The sequence below is a fragment of the Sus scrofa genome, chromosome 7 (assembly GCF_000003025.6).
Source record: "Sus scrofa isolate TJ Tabasco breed Duroc chromosome 7, Sscrofa11.1, whole genome shotgun sequence".
Lineage (NCBI taxonomy): Eukaryota > Metazoa > Chordata > Mammalia > Artiodactyla > Suidae > Sus > Sus scrofa.
In genome coordinates, this window is record NC_010449.5 from 24,804,573 (window position 1) to 24,822,052 (window position 17,480).

General features: G+C 44.9%; 1 protein-coding gene across 6 annotated transcripts in view; it reads right to left on the reverse strand.

Annotated features, from left to right (window-relative positions):
- BTNL2 (butyrophilin like 2) overlaps nucleotides 1–5,348 on the reverse strand; it is a 19,933-nt gene extending 14,585 nt beyond the window's left edge. The window contains exons 1-4 of one of the 6 annotated variants that reach the window (XM_021098499.1): nucleotides 5,070–5,348; nucleotides 3,441–3,522; nucleotides 2,307–2,390; nucleotides 16–363 (exon numbers count right to left, since the gene is read on the reverse strand). In XM_021098499.1, coding sequence (XP_020954158.1) covers nucleotides 16–363; nucleotides 2,307–2,385 — 427 coding nt within the window. In that variant the 5' untranslated portion in view covers nucleotides 2,386–2,390; nucleotides 3,441–3,522; nucleotides 5,070–5,348. Of the gene's footprint in view, nucleotides 1–15; nucleotides 364–2,306; nucleotides 2,391–3,380; nucleotides 3,523–5,015 lie in introns of all 6 variants that reach the window. The other 5 variants (XM_021098500.1, XM_013977701.2, XM_013977699.2 and 2 more) reach the window with 5 other exon arrangements.

A 17,480-nucleotide genomic window follows, 5' to 3' on the forward strand; every position in this document is an offset into this window, starting at 1 on the left:
TTCCCAAATATTCACCTGCTACTTTGAGCAACAAGCTTGTTTCTCCATAATAGTTTTCCTCTTGGAACTGGCACCAGTACTGCCCACCATCAGATGGTCGGATGTTATGAATCTTCAGAGCCACCTTTCCCTCGGTAAGGTGGTCCTCAATCCACTCCACCCGGCCTCTGTATTCCTCCATCTGCATCTCTGTCACCTCGGATCCATCCCGGGATGCAAACACAGGTGTGCTGCTCCCTGAGCGGTACCACCTCACGACCATGTGCTCTGCTGTCCTCTTGGGGAGGAGCTGGCAGGTTAGCAGGGCATCTTCCCCGACCATGGCCAGGACAGGATAAACAGAGCCAATCACTCTGAAGTCATCTACAAAAGAGTGACAGAGAGAAACCAGGAAATGCCACCTAGAGGATCAATATGGTACTTTGGGATGGACAGCCTATCAAAACGGAGGCACCTGGAGGAGGGAATGCTTTATTTTCAATGTTTTAAGAAACTCCGCATTAAGATTTGCATGTTGGGTTGTTTACAGAAACAATCTTATGTACCAAAAAGAGCATGCAGTTCAAAACATTGCGTGTCTTGAGTGCTGAATCTGCCACTTACCGGCTGTATGATTTGGGGGGCAAATCCATTATTCTTGATGAAATTTTAAGATTTGGCATCTCAATTCCATCATCTTTAAGACTGTAAAACCACAGTCTTTAAGTTGTTTTTAATTCTCAAATAAGTTAATGTGTAAATTGATTTTTTGGAATTGGGAATTTTATAGATTAGTGATTTATTTCATATTTTATAATTTGTAGTTTGTTGTTGTTGTTTTGGCCACCCTGGGACACCTGGAGTTCCTGGGCCAAGGATCAGATCTGAGCTGCAGTTGCAACCTAAGCCAAAGCCGTGGCAACGCTGGATCCCTAACTCACTGAGCAGAGCCAGGGATCGAACCTGCGTCCCAGGTCTCCCAAGACACCACTGATCCCGTTCACAGCAGGAACTCCAGTGATTTATTTTATAGTGAGTAATTTCACTTCAGTGACTGACACTGTAATCACTTTTTCTAAAATTTAGATAATAGATTTATTCGATAGATTTTTCAGCGTTTCAGATTGGTGTTGTCTTGTCCTAGGTAAAGAACTGGGGTTTTTTTGGGGGGGTGGGGGGTTGTTGTTGTTGTTTGGGTCTTTTTTGTTTGTTTGTTTTCTTTTTTTGTCTGGAGCAAACAAAGACTCCAGTTACCCATGCTATGCAAAATGCAGTTTTTGCAAGGACATTTTGTGGTGGATTAAGAGCAGTGCCTTGTATGAAGAGTTCAAGCCTTCCAATCAAATTTTAAGTCACGTTTGACCTCTTCACTATATGAAAATTGAAAAGGTGTTTAATAATTCTGTGTGTTTCTATGCTTAATAATTTCATATATTATGTATATTATTTTGTTTCCATCCTAAATGCTCCAGGGCCATTTGCACTTTCTCTGTGCAGATCCAATTCTCCTAAGAAGGAACTTGATCTTGTTTAATTGCTGCTCAGCGTTAAGTAGATGGTGCTCGAAAGGTCACTATGGTACATAGGTGGAGATCTGCTTGCAGTCTGCATTGATGGAACCTGAATATAAAGCTGGAACTGAAGCCATACCACCTGGCTGACTTCCTTTACAGGTTAGGAAAGTGCATCCTCAGCACATCATGTAGTTTCTGGCAGCCTCGGTCTGGACCCTGCGTCTTCTGATGTCTTGTCCAGTGTTTTTTCCCACGTGGCCACCTTGCATTTTCCTTGGAGCTCTGATATTACCTGCTGACACTGAATTTTCACATTCCTTTTTCAAGGGACAATACTGTGACCAAGAAAATTCAGCTATTGAGATTTCCAAGCCCATTTCTTGGAAGTCTCCTTCTAACTTTTTATTTCCAAGCATTTTTATGCTGTTTGATTTATGGCAAGAAGCAGTTGCCTTTCTTGCCCCCAAAGTGCTGTCCTAAATAGAAGCAGGAGAGTGGATAACTTACTGTGTTCCAGGTACTGATTTAAATGCCTTCCATGGCCAGACTCATTGAATCGTAAAGCCTTCGTTAGACTATGAGACATGGGTAAGGTTGTTATTGTTAACTTAAAGATGAGAAAACCAAGGCAGGAGCTATTCAAGTAACTTTCCAAGGTAACACAGCTGGAGTGGGGAGAAGCCCTTTCTGGAACACAGGTGCTTTGGCCCCTGGGTGCGCACTTTTAATATTTGTACTAGCCTTTTCGCATTTAGAACTCTGCACCCAGATGGACCTCTAAAAACACTCAAGTATACAAGAAGGACCTCTTACCTGACTGCTTCATGCTGAACACTATAAAGAGGAAGGAGGCAGCGAAAGCAGACAGACTGTATCCTGGAAAATCCACCATCCTCCCTGGAGCAAACATAGGGACAGTATTATTGTATGTAAATGAAGCTGCAAGCATTGCCCTGGTTTCCTGTGATTATGTAGACAAAACAAGGAACCAACATCAACACCTTCCACAATCAAACGATGAAATGATGTGGCTCTCTTTCACTGCATTTATTTATTTTATTTATTTATTTATTTATTTATTTATTTTTGGTCTCTTGTCTTTTTGTTGTTGTTGTTGTTGCTATTTCTTGGGCCGCTCTCGCGGCATATAGAGGTTCTCAGGCTAGGGGTTGAATCGGAGCTGTAGCCACCGGCCTACGCCAGAGCCACAGCAACGCGGGATCCGAGCCGCGTCTGCAACCTACACCACAGCTCACGGCAACACCGGATCGTTAACCCACTGAGCAAGGGCAGGGACCGAACCCGCAACCTCATGGTTCCTAGTCGGATTCGTTAACCACTGCACCACGACAGGAACTCCTCTTTCACTGCATTTAGGGATCATTTCCAACCTCTTAATATGTGGTGCCTGAAGCTACTTGGGAAAGAAGAAAAATTTCTGACTGAAATGAAATAGAACTGAAAATATCTTCTGGGATAAAGGGCAACAATATTTAGATTTTAAAAAATTTTTTAAATCTCCTTCAGCTTATCTATTCTGAACATGCTGAATTGCAGAGCAGGATTCAAATAATTTTTCTCGCCCTCATTCCAGTCCCTCCTGCAAAGTCTTTCATCACTACATTCTCCTAGATGTACAGAAAAGAGCAGGAAGACTCTGTATCTTCCCATGTATCCAGGAAGCCATCCCTAGGGCCTCGGAAGACCTCAAAGGCAAGGGGATGCCTTGGAAAGGCAAGGCAAGAATGGCAGAAATGGTCATACAAAGAAGATGGCCAAGGAAATGACCTTAAATGGCCTTTCAGGACCCTCTTGAAGATATATAGAAATGAATGAAACAAATAATCTAGGGACACCGAGACACGCCCCTTCACAATACCACAATACCTGAAAGAGCACTCAAATATTTACAGAAAATGAGCCTGAGCTTTGGAAGACAGCACAGACCCGTAGTAGTTTGCCACTTGAAATGTGTCAGTCACTTCGCCTCAGATGGAAGGAGCCTGCCTTCTTGATGCCTTGACTCCTCCTGTGAAAAGCAGAAACATGTTTTTCCACCCAGTAAAGCAAAGAAAACCCACAAAGCCCATGCAAACATCATCACTCATTCGGGTGAACCTTCTTAAAGGACCCACACTGACTACAGACAAGTTAAAGGTTTGTGTTCCTTTAGGCTCTTTACGTGGAAGCTGGGGAAGCCTGCAAATACAGTCTAGGATAAAAGTTGTTCAAATCATTGAAGCTTTTGAAGAAAGTTGTGAAAACACATCTTAACCTTCAATGATGCTCAGAACCAGATTTGTGAGAGTATAAACAGGGAGAATAAGTGCCTTCGCTCAGCATTTTCAACCAGGACGGAAGTGGCCGTGCCCTTGGGGGACATTCAGCAAGTCTGCACAATGGGTATTAACCAGGGATGTTGCCAGTGCACAGGAAAGCCCTACAGCAAAGAATCATCCAGCCCAAAATGTCAAGAGTGCCAAGGAAAAGCCTTGCCATAGACCATGTACTTTCAGTGTCCTGAAAATCCCTGGCACATTTTTTTTGGGGGGGGGTAAATACATAGCTGGCCTTACATTGTAAGCTTCAAATCAAAACATTTTAATCATAAGCTCTGACATCTCCATTTTACCATTAAAATATAAGCCATGAATCTTCTGACCTGCCATTGATACTAAATATGGTAAACTTTGATATTGTCAAGTGATATGGTCTAATATGCATGTGTATCATCAAGTTCTCAAAAATCCATGTCACATTTCATTTTCTGGATAAAGTGCAAATATTAAGATGTGGCAATAGTGATGGTTTATGTCCAGGCATTAGGTAAATAACTCCAAATTTCAAGGTCTATGCATGCACTATTAAGATTCATGTCAAAGAAAATTACAAATTTCTACATGTCCAGGACCATTAGAAGATTTTTTTTCAGTTTAAAAAACCTCCAAAATTTAATTTTCCGAATGCCAATTACCATAGTAATTAACTAGTGAGAATAAATTAAGTCCATTCATAAATTTCGAAGCTAACTTATCTTTGCAAACTTAAAAAAATAGAAACACATTCTTCTGGAGAGAAAGCAAAGTAACGAGTTCTCGGAGACACCGTGACTTTGTGTTTTCCCCTGTGACTTGAAAATCTCCCTATTTCCTCGAACCTCTCCTCTCTGGAGGAGACAATCATTCCTAACGCTTTTCCAGCTGGATCATCGCCCTGTGACAGATGGGGAAGCCAGGCTCAGAGGCACAAGCCCAACATCGGACATGACAAATGAGTGACGTGGTCCTGGTTTAACTTGAGGCTTAATCTGGAGCCCCTTCCTCACCCAGCCAGCTTCGCAGCCCTACTGTGAGGCTCAAACACGCTAGGACAGCTCTTTGGAAAAGGTAAAGTGGGGTGAGTATAAAATTCAGGCGGGAGGTGATAGGACAAGTGATGGAGTTTGTCTTCCTGCCAGGTGTCTCCACGTCCTGTTCCCCACAGCTCCCCGCTCCCCCACCAGAGACCCTCCAGTCCACTCACACGTCTCCCTCTTTCCTTAGGGGTGAAACCAGGGCTGCCGGGCCGTCTCATCACCTGCTCTCAGGTGTACCCTTCATCCACAGAGCAGACGTCCAAAGACAATCAGAGCCTGAGGTGCTGACTGGGGCGAGAACTGAGGTCCCACCAGATGGCGTGGAGGCAGCGTGGTCCCCCGAGGCTTTGGGGGAAGGAGGATTTAAGCCACTTTCGGCAACTGGAGGGAGAGTCACGTTCCTGAGGATGAGATTCCAATCAGGAGCACACGCTCACCTCCTAGAACTGTGATCCCCTGAAAAGTGAAACTCAGATGCCAAGTGAACTTTGACTGGGTTTGGTTATGAGTTCTTTGGACCCACGGACAAAAGCAGGACATTTAACACTCCTCATTCTTCCCCAGGAAACCAGGCCCCATCTGACCCCTGGAGGCCACCTCCCCTGGTCCTCACAGGCTCTGGCTGCCTGCCCTCTGTCTTGACCATTCTTCCCTCTACTCCCTACCTGCCAAGGATCAAATGCCAGGTTTCCACCAGAACACAATGCACTGCAGGGTACAGAATTGGAAGCAAGACTAATCATCAAATATATCCCCCGCCCCCGCTTTTTACTCATGTGAAAACAGTGGCCCAGAGGAAGGAATTATCTTCTCCAGCATCAGGACGCTGGGCCAAGGTCCCTTCCGTGCTGGTTTTATTGCTCAACCTTGGTTCTTTATCTTCCTTTACTGGGTAATAAAAAACTTAATTATCCTCAGACATTAAACCAGAAAATTTAATAAGCTTCTCAACAAAATGTTTAGGCACAAAAATTATAATGATGGAGGTTATAGGCATGTTTTGTGTGTGCATTGGTTTAGGTTAGATTTTCTCCTTCAAATTCCCCGTAGGTCAGTTTTTCTTGAATCAGAGTGCAAGTACCCCTGGGGTCTGCCGATTCAGCATAACTTCTTTTAAGATGCCTCCCAGATGCTATGTTGTTTTTTGCTTTTTTGTTTTTTTTTAACTTCAGGGAACCTTAAGTCAAGCAAGTCCATTGGCACTATTTTTTCCAAATGGCATTTGCTCACTTCATGGCTCTATGTCACATTTTGGGGAAAGAAGTTTCTTTACCCTGATTCTCTCTCTGCCCCACTTTACCTCTGGTTCCTAGGACAGCAGGGGTGCCACAGACATCCCTCTTCCACAAAAGTGCCAAGGAGCAGCCGCAAAGGGAAAGCTACCCAAGGCAAGTGGCGGGCCCTGGAAGACTCAACTATTGGAATGAAAATTTGCTGCCTAAAATGATTAACCCCTTTTCTGTAAGACATCATAGTGCTTGATGTAAAAATTAGGATCAGTATGGAGTTCCCAATTTGACTCAGCAGAAACGAATCTGATTAGCATCCATGAGGTCACAGGTTCAAACCCTGGCCTCGCTCAGTGGGTTGAGGATCTGGCATTGCTGTGAGCTGTGGTGTAGGTCGAAGATGTGGTTCGGATCCCTCATTGCTGTGGCTGTGGTATAGGCCGGTAGCTACAGCTCTGATTTGATTCAACCCCTAGCCTGGGAACCTCCATATGCCTTGCGTGCAGCCCTAAAAAAAATAAAATAAAATAAAATAAAATAAAATAAAATAAAATAAAATAAAATAAAATAATTAAAAATAAAAAAGACCAAAAACATAGAATCAGCAATAGAAAAATATAGAAATTTTTTCACACTCAAATTTGTGGTATGAAAATATTCTACCCATTACACATATTCTGTATCGTCTTGATGTTTCAATTTCCCAGGACCTTAGGACTTGTCTTTGCATTTTGTTTACGGTCAGTCACATTATCACCAACTGACCCTGTAAGAAGCTCTGTTTAAATGTATATGCCATATGATATCACTTATATCTGGAGTCTAATATATGGCACAAATGAACTTTTCCACAGAAGAGAAACTCATGGATGCGGAGAACAGACTTGTGGTTACCAAGAGGGAGGGGGAGTGGGATGGTCTGGAAATTTGGGGTTAATAGATGCAAATGATTGCCTTTGGAATGGATAAGCAATGAGATCCTGCTGTATAGCACTGGGAACTAGGTCTAGTCACTTATGATGGAGCATGATGGAGGATAATGTGAGAAAAAGAATGCATAGGTGTGTGTGTGACTGGGTCACCTTGCTGTACAGTAGGAAACTGACAGAACACTGTCAACCAACTGTCATAGAAAAAATAAAAATCATTTAAAACTAAAATAAATGTGTAGGCATGCAAGCTCTTAAGTACATTTTTTCCAAGGGAACACCAGTGTTGAAATAAGAACAGTGTCCTGATTGATGCTGTGGATTACGGATGTTCATTTTGTGGGGGGCGTGTAGATATGTGGGAGAAAGGGGCAGGAAAACAAGGTAAATGTTCGAAGCACTGAGGAAACCACGGAGGAGAGTCATGCATCGCCACGGCCACCAGAGGGCAGCAGAGACATGCTCAGGGTCTGCCCCTCGAGGGCTTTTGTTGAAGACCTGATTCACGTACAGACATTTCCTCCTCCAAACGCTGCAGTCTTGAACCACACATTCATGGTTCTCTCAGCTAGTAGCTGACAAAGGAGTCCTAAGCTTAGGGTATCTGAGACTATAGTTGTAGTTTTGCTATAAATTTGGGCAAGCTTCTTCTTTGGATAAGTCTGTTCGTTTCTGAGGTTTCCATTTCCTTAGTTTTAAAATAGGGAGAAATCGTGCACCACTCACGTTAAAATAGTCCTAAAAGGAGTTCCTGCTGTGGCTTGGTGGGTTAAGGACTGAACGTCTCCGTGAGGGTGCCTGGCCTCGCTCAATGGGTTAAGGATCAGGCCTTGCGGCAATCTCCAGTGAAAGTCACAGATGCGCCCTGGATTTGGCGTTGTGCTGGCTGTGGCGTGGGCCGGCAGCTACAGCGCCAATTCAGCCCTTAGCCTGGGAACTCCCATGTGCCACAGGGGCGGCCATAAAAGATATATATATATTCCTAAATATATATTGTGATAATATAATCATGACATAAAAACCCTCTTTAGGTATGAGGTTTCGTTAGGGGGAGTAGAGAGTCTTGGAAAGAAGGGAGGCGAAAACAATAAAGAAGATACATGGAAATAAAAATATACATTATTGCCAGAGGACATCAAGAGTCGAGCTATGAATTCAGGGAAATTCTGGTGATAGCTATCAGCTTCTATTTTGGGGTCTGGTGGAAATCTGAGAGTTAGGTGGTCTCATCAGAAAGGTAATAATTATTTATTTCATGGAGCATAGGCACCATTCCTCTAGCAGTGATGCTCAGAGTTGGATGGTGGCCTCTCTTCAAAAGTATGACCCCAGTGCTGCTGGCCTCTCAGGAAGGGTAAGCTGGTCCTTGTCTTCCACCCTCCTCCTTCACCCTGGATGCTCTGGAACTACAGGCAAGAAAAGCCTGGCTCTCACTGTTGTTTGGAAGATGCCTACGGCTCTGAAATATTGTTTAAAATAATAATTTTTTGATTGTTCCTTTTGCAAATGTGTTTTTCTGACATGGGATAACAGATAACCGGCTTTGAGAGAGGAAGATGAGTCCCTCACTTTAAGGTAATAGTGGAGCTGGAAATGAGGAGTTCGGTTTGCCCACTACAGGGTCAGTAGGGGGCTTTGTGTGCAAGAGGAAGCTGACCAATCAGGAGCAAGTCAGCAACCCCACCTCTGCGAAGGTTGCACCCCACAGGGGGGTGTGTTCCCCGGTATAAACAACCTGAAGATGAACTCGAGTTCTGAAGGGATAGAAGCAAGTTATCCAGTGTCTGTGGTTATATCAGAGGCCCCTCCGTGACATCTCAGGTCCATAGACATGGAGCTGATGTGATAATAAACACTCAGGAAATAGCTCTGAGGGCTCCTTGGCGTGTCTGCCTCCTCATTCCACCACAGCCTGTCCCATGTCACATGGGCCTCAGCAGACTGTGACACAATGGGCGTGGAATTGGGCTTCCCCTCCCGAGACTTCTGGGGCTTAGAGCCATGAGAGTGTTTCTACAAATTGAAGAGAAGCACAGCGTTGCCATCTGGCCAAAACCCAAGGAAGGCAAAGAATCGGTGACAAAGGGAGACCCTGCAGACTGAGGATGACATGAAGAGTATGGTTATTTCTAAAGTTCATGCCACAAAAATAGGGTCACTGTGATAATGTGATTGGCCCCAGGGACTCTCATTCAGATCCAGCTTTCTGAACAAAAACTCCGAATCTTATAGATTGTCTACCAGCAATCAGTCAAAAAAAAATAAAAAATAAAAAAAAATAAAAAAAATAAAAGGAACTTCTGTATAGTGGTCCTTGAAATACCCAAACATTTAGTGCTGGAGGCTGAGGTACTTTCTAGTTGTGATGGTCCTACAGTCTGAGCTGGACTGTTAGCTCCAGTGCTATCTTAGAATCCAAAACAATATCTGACAAACCAATTCCTCTGAAGTGCTTAAATTTTAAAAAATTTAAATTAAAATTCTTGAAGTGTTTAAATTTAAATTTGAAATTTACTTTGTGAAAAAGTTAAGCTGTAAAAGCAGTCACTAATTGGAGGTCCCCAGTGGCTCACTGGGTTAAAGATCCAGTGTGGTCACTGCTGTGGCTGGAGTTCCAGCCCTGGTCCTGGAACTTTCACGTGCTGTGGGCGTGGCCAAAAAAACTCAGAACAATCACTAATTACCCATGATTTTCAAAACCGATATAATTATATAAAATTGATTCCACTGTTGGGTTTTAGCCTGAAGGAGTGAAGTTCATGGGAAGAATTGGTGAACCACGTATTAACTGACTAGCAAACCAGGGCGGATGCCTCACTCGAGGAATTAGGAGGACGGCCGAATGGCATTAATTCCTGTATGCTTCTCCAGGACCCCAGGGGGTGCACTCAAAGATAGTCAAGCATGCGTCACACTGGAAACAGGAGGTCCTTCAGAATTTGGGGGAAAACAGTTAAAGAAAAGCACACCAATTTAGCAAGACTTTTTCACCCTTACACCCTGCCATCCTTGGTTTCCCAAGCAGGCTATTGCAGTTCCACATGTGACCTGTAGGCGGCAGGTTTGTCCAAGAATTTGCACTTGGTTTCAGGGAGGCCTAGGGACTTCTGAACGAGGTGGGGAGGGCTAAGAGCTGGATCCTAAGAAGTCCCAGATCCTAACTCCCAATCTCTTCCTTTCATCATCTGTGCGAAATGGGAGGAGGAATAGGAAAATTGCTGCAGCTGGATCTACTCCGATCTCCTGGGGCCCCAGGAGAATCTGGTGACTGAACAATCCTGGAGATGCAGGTGGCGATGGGAACGGAAGAAAGACAGGGAAAGCAAGAGAGATTGAAGGGGTATGCGAAAGGAAAAAGGAAAGATTTTGGAAAGAGGGGATGCTTTCTTATCTTTAATTCATTGCTACGGAGCTTTATTTTATTACCAGGCATTCTTGAAGAAGCAACGCTGAAAAAAATTATAAGTCCAGTTCTCAGGAGCATTTATAGTTTTCAGAGGAAAGACCATAGGCACTGGATTAGAATCGTTCAGGGATTCATGAGGGAGTCAAAAAAATCTTTGCGGAGGCGATGGTTCGCGGGATGGAACACAGGGCACAGCTGATACCTCACTGAGCGCCGGAAGGCAAGGGTGCCGAGGCTGGCCGAGGTGGAGCATCTTCTGTTAGGTACACGGAGCTTTCAATATCAGAGAAATAAGTACTTGTGGGCATGTGAGAATAACAAGTAGTCCCGATACTGGCAGAGAGAGAGGAAATCCAGGAATAGTTGGTGAAACCGGGCAGATCACCTTGTCGCTGGCTCTGGGGTCCAGTGACATTCTTTCTTTCTGTAACCAGTTCCAGCTTCTGTCTTCAGGTGTGGCTTCTGCTGCTTCCATCACCAGTAGCTGCAAAGCCCAGGGCAAAAGTCCTTTTTGCTGGGGCCTCCCCGCTTCTCCTCCCTGCTTCTCCTCCCAGCCTCCGCGATTGCTTTTAACAGCTTCATTGTATTACATTGTGCAGTTGTACTTTATGTGTTGGAACTGTGACTTGTAATGGACAGCAGGACAGTTTCCAGTCTTTTCCCATTGCACATAATTTTGCAATAGGTAGACGCACATGCCCCATGGACAACTCTCACTGGGGAGCTAAGACTGGTAGGACTGGGGAGCAATACATCTAAGTAGAGACGAGGAATAGCAAAGATTTTGTCAGGAAAGTGCCGCACCCTCTCTGACCTGGCATGCACCCTAGCACATCAGAGCAAATCCGAGAGACAAATTGGATAGGCTCATGGCCCCTGACCTTTTGCACCACCATGCTCCAGCTAGCCAGAACCAGCACCGTAAGGCCTGCGGAGCACGTGGGCAGTGCCCTCTTCCTTCTCAAGTTGTCAGGGGCAAAAGATGCCTCCAGAACTTGAATATGATCCAAAGAACTGGCCTCTCTCTCAAGGCAACTCACAGCAAAGTATTAGAGGGTTCACGAAAGAAAGAAAAACACATTCCCAGGGCGCCTACCTTTTTCCCAGTGTCATCTGTGCTGTGTCCGGGACCTCTGGGGAGACCCATCCTAGTGATTTTGGATTTGGAGTCTGAACAGGCTGAGTGGGTACGAGGGTCACTGGCAGCCCTGTCACTTTCCCTCCACCCTTATCGCTCTGTCCAGCACCCCTTGCAACTGCCATCCTCGTTTGGAATTTTATCCTTAGCTTTCTCTGGGTGGGAGCCAGCGTGAAGCAGAAGCTCTGATTCTTTGTGCAGTTCAAGTTCCTGATTTTCGCTGTTGCCTCTCTCTCCTGGTCTCCAGACATATCTGCCAGGCTGTGCATAAGCAGGTATGGGTCTCTAGCTGCTGACCGTTATCATCAGTTACTTTGCTCTCTAGTCCCACTACAGCTGGATACCTTACTTTCCCATACGTGACATCACCTTCACAGGAGCCTGACAGAAGATCTACCCAACTGCAACAGGAGTGCCACTGAAACCAGCCTGGTAAGGGGACACATGGGAACAGTGTCTTCCAGGACCCGGCTGTTTAATTTTGCACAAGTACACTGGTGCATGACCCACGTGTGGCAAGGTGCAAGCAGGTATGGATGGAACATACCTCCACCGTCCATGTGTGGTCACCATCGGGGACCTACACCGAGGGTTATAAAAGCATCTGCCCAAGGCTAGGTTTTCCAGATCATGGACATTGCACGCCGAAAAGTCTCACGATGGTAACTCTTCTCTCACTTTTTCACAGACTTCCTGCTCACTCTATTCCCCACCCCTTTCCCCAGAACCCCAGGGACGTCTGCAGAGTCCAGGTGAACATCAATCCACGTGCGGAATGGCGGGTCATCTGCCCCCTGCCTTCTGACATGGGCTCGAGAGAGCCTTTTAAGGAAAGTCTCAGTTTTGCACTTGGGGAAGAGGCCGCAGTGGTGGCCTCTGTCCTTGGCATTGAGCATCAAGACAATCCCAGACAGGGCAGCTCCAGAGAAAGAGGTGCTCTCCTGTGCAGTGTGTGCTTTCAGAGTACAGAGAAGCATGTTTCCCGCAAACCACATTTACTGAAAACCTAAATTTTCCACCTTGGTAGGAGCAAAGCAGTTCACAAAGGGAAATGGTAGAATTTCTTGATCCCAAAAGCAGCACTGATAGCCAGCAAGAGTGACGTTATGCAAATATATATACATATATATACACACACACATATATATATGCCTAAAGAATAGAAATAGTATCTTGGAGTTCCCAGTGTGGCACAGTGGGTTTGAGCTTGGCTCTGGGGAGTTGCTGGTTCAATCCCCAGCAGTGGGTTAAGTATTTGGTATCGCTGCACCTCTGGCTCAGATTTGATCCCTGGCCCAGAAACGTCCATATGCCATGAGTGTGGCCAAAAAAGAAAAAGAAAAAAATTGCAAATGCTGATTGCAAAAGCATTGTTTTGTTTTGTTTTTTATTTTTTTGTGTGTGTTTTCCTATGATGTAGCTTGGGACAAATCAAAAGAAATACAAATATCAAATGTCATATGGAAACTAAAACCACTGGTTATTAGACGTAATCATGACGTAGAGGGGAACTGCGTGCTCCTGACTCTCCGCCATTCCGCCATTCTTTCTTTTTTTTTTTTTTTTTTTGTCTTTTTGCTATTTCTTGGGCCGCTCCCTCAGCATATGGAGGTTCCCAGGCTAGGGGTCCAATCGGAGCTATAGCCACCGGCCTACGCCAGAGCCACAGCAATGCAGGAACCGAGACAAATCTGCAACTTACACCACAGCTCACGGCAACGCCGGATCGTTAACCCACTGAGCAAGCGCAGGGACCGAACCTGCAACCTCATGGTTCCTAGTCAGATTCGTTAACCACTGTGCCACGACGGGAACTCCCCGCCATTCTTTCTGATGGATCACAGACGGTGGTGATGCGAGGACGCGTTCAGGCTACGGTTTTACGGAGGAAAGTCGGGGAGGAGCAAGATGAGACACTGGCAACTCCTTTATCTGTGTCTGTAGAAGCAGACCCTTCCTAGAGGGGGTCTCTAACAACGCTGACAATGTCTCATACACACACATATGTGCGAGAAATAAAATAAAAACTGCCCGTGTCCACATATGAAGGCCTGGGGATCTTCTTAGGTTTAACTGAATGTTCAGATCGACTTGGCTCTCAGATTCACTCAGAAGAATAACAGACAGAATGGAAGCATTTCAAGGGGGCAGCAGGAGATAATTCTCTGCAGGCGAGTAGTTCTTGAACTGGTCCATAATGCAGAGCAGCTGTTTGTCTCTGCCACCCCACCCGCCGGGGGACCACTTAGGTGCAAGAGGACTCCACACCTGTGGAAGTGACATCCCCCTGGGCTAGAATCCGCACCCACTTGGAGTCGGTGCCTCTTGTAGCAAGTCCGGGAGCACAGCTTCCAGACCCCTGGTAAGTGCAAGCCCAGTTACAAGGGTCATTGCATTCAGGGGTGCCCAAAATGTGGGTTCCCACACTTGTATACTTCATCAAATGTTCCTCCTAGCCAAGATTCAGTTTACCAGGCAAAGGTCATTTTCACCAGAAGCAATCTTGCCTAGAAATTAAGCTGATGTCCTTCCCTTCTCAAGTTTCCTGAAAAACAGCTAGAACATTTGCCTAAGATTAAATTTCCCCTGGAGAAGCAAAAAAGGTACTAAATATTTACCCAGAAGAATGAAAGTGATTGCAGCTACTTTTTCCTTTATCAAACCTTCCTTTAGTTTTCAAATTATTAATTTATTTTTATGGCTGTGCCCATAGCATGCCTGGGCTAGGGATTCAATCCGAGCCACAGCAGTGACCCCAGCCACAGCAGTGACAACACCAGATCCTTAACCACTAGCTACCAAGGAACTCCTTTTTTCAAATTATTTAAAAGAAACACATTTCATATTTTGTTTGTGTGCTTCAAAAAGGCTTTATGATAGTCATTATAGAATACTTTAAAGTTTTTTATTTTATTTTTATTTTATTTATTTTGTCTTTTTTTAGGTCTGCGCCTGAGGCATATGGAAGTTCCCAGGCTAGGGGGCGAATGGGAGCTGTAGCTGCTGGCCTATACCACAGCCACAGCAATGCCAGATCCGAGCTGTGTCTGCAACCTATACCACAGCTCACAGTAACACCAGGCCCTTAACCCACTGAGCGATGCCAGGGATCAAACCTATGTCCTCATGGATGCTGGTCAGGTTCATTTCCGCTGAACCATGACAGAAACTATTAAAGGGTTTTAAATTGCAAATGTGTTTAGATCAAACGCGCCTGGGAATTTTTGAGTATGCACATAAGGAAAAAGATTAATTAAAGCATCCTGGAGTTCCTGTTGTGACTCAGTGGTTAACGAATCCAACTAGGAACCATGAGGTTGTGGGTTCGCTCCCTGGCCTTGCTCACTGGGTTAAGGATCCGGCATTGCCATGAGCTGTGGTGTAGGTCACAGATGTGGCTCGGATCCCTTGTTGCTGTGACTCTGGCATAGGCTGGCAGCTGCAGCTCCAATTAGACCCTTAGCCTGGGAACCTCCATATGCCAAGGTAGTGGCCCTAGAAAATGCAAAAAGACAAAAAACCAAACAAACACATCCTGATTTTTAAAATCTTGGATTGGAGTTTCCTTGTAGTACAGCAGGTTAAGGACCTGGCGTTGTCACTGCAGTGGCTTGGTTCAAGGCTGTGGCATGGGTTCGATCCCTGGCCTGGGAACTTCCACAGGCCATGGGCGAGGCCAAAAAATTAAAAAATAAAATAAAAATCTTGGCTCTTTCACAAGCCATCTGAATGCTCAATGTCAAAAAAGTTATATTACTATTGACCACAAGAGGGAAGCCTAGTCTCGCTTTTACCATGCTTTGGGGGGCGGAAGCGCTATTTCCTGGGAACCTTTAAAATATTCCCCGATAAATACAGCGTATAGGACAAAATACCTATCATCCCCAAATGAGGCTGCATTTGTGGTTGGAGTGGTTTTAGTGTTTTGAATAGACTCATTCTTAGACTCCATATACTGCTGGCTACAGAACTAGAGACGTGATTTAGAAAACCACCTTCCCACTTTCTAAGGGAGACTTTGACTGAAAGAATAGATTTCTTTAGATCCCAGTTTCCTTAGAATAAATTGGAAAGATAATTAGGATCTGGAGAATATAATGATAAACATTTAATATGATTTTTATTATTAGTAATATTTTAATTGGTAAGGTAGAAAGAATGCACCAAAAAAAAAAGAGAGAGAGAGAGAGAGAGCCTTTCAACAAAACCACGGCAATCCTCTGGCTAATTTCTCACCTTTCTACCATAAAATTTCAAAGCTCAAAAGTAACCTTAGATCCAAAATAGGTTATTCTTGGAGTTCCCGCTGTGGTGCAAGGGCATGAGACACAGGTGGCAGGTTCAATCCCTGGCCTGGCACAGCAGGTTAAGGATCCAGTGTTGCTGCAGCTGCAATGTAATTTGGTCCCAAAAGAGGCTGGGATCTGACCCCTGGCCCGCAGTGGGGTGGCCAAAAAAAGAAAGAAAAAAAGTTATTCTCTATCATCATGGATAGATAAAAACATGGGCTTTGCTAAAATGGTTTACAGCCTTGGCCACTTCTCATGTATTATCCCATCTAAGTCCCAAAACGATGTTCTTCAGATGCCATTTATCCACTGGTGTTCTCTGTTCTATTGCGGTCACCTAACAAACCTCCCTCTCACACAAACCTCCCTCTCACACACTGGTCTGTGTTATATCAGCTGGAGCAAGATCCACCTTCTCATCCTGACCTCTATTTTTTTTTTTTTAATTTCTTTCATCCATCATGACATTCAGACTTGAAACTAAGTAGGTAAGTACATTCTGATCATTTCCTACCACCTTCCTCACCCTAATCCAGCCTAGGGATTCATTGCTCACTTTTAACTCCTCATCTTCACACTTTCATCTTTTTTGTTTGTTTTTTGTCTTTTTTAGGGACGCACTCGTGACATATGGAGATTCCCAGGCTAGGGGTCTAATTGGAGCTACAGCTGCCAGCCTACACCACAGTCACAGCAACGCCAGATCCTTAACCCACAGAGCAAGGCCAGGGATCGAACCTGCAAGCTCGTGGTTCCTATCCGGACTCGTTTCCGCTGCGCCACGACGGGAACTCCCACACTTCCGTCTTGTCTTCTTCACTTGTCCACAATCAGCGTTTGGCACGTTTAGAACCCAGGGTATTTGGTGATTGCTGACCAAATACATTCAATAAACCTTCAAATGTTCGTTTCTCATCCTCAATTAGACCCTTGAGAAGACAGAGAAGAGGAGGAGAGGATTACTAGACAGATGTTCTTAACAATATGCAGAAAAGAGCACCTGTCGTGCTTAATGGATAAACACTTTTGAATAAGGCCACACATGCCCAGGGGAATGGAGCAGGAACAGCAGCACTCTTGTCTGAGTGTGGTCAGTTCTTAAATCTCCAGCCCCTATATTCTGTTCTGACTAAAGACAGGGCCCTCACAGAAGGCCTGCGACCTCCCTCTGAAATAATAATCTTCCACGCTAAGCAGGTTTATGTACCACATTCCCCAAGACCAGATGTTTGTTAGTGACTTGGAGGTGTGCTGACCCTGTAATGCCTAATAACTTGATAGAATGCAGAACAGATGGATGGCTTCAGCATTGATTTTACTCTTCGAACAAAGAGCAGGTGACTTAAAAGAGATTGAAAAGGGAGTTCCCACTTGTATCCATGAGGATGTGGGTTCCATCCCTGGCCTCGATCTGTGGGTCAGGAATCCAGGGTTGCCCTGAGCTGTGGTGTAGGTGACAGCCATAGCTCGGATCTGCATTGCTGTGGCTATGGCCTAGGCCGGCCAGCAGCTGCAACTCCCATTCGACCACCAGCCCGGGAACGTTCACATGCCGAAGGAAAAAATAAAAGAGAGAGAGAGAGATTTAAAAAATATGCAGACTTATTCCTTCTGGTCTACCTTCTGCTGGTGGAATTTATT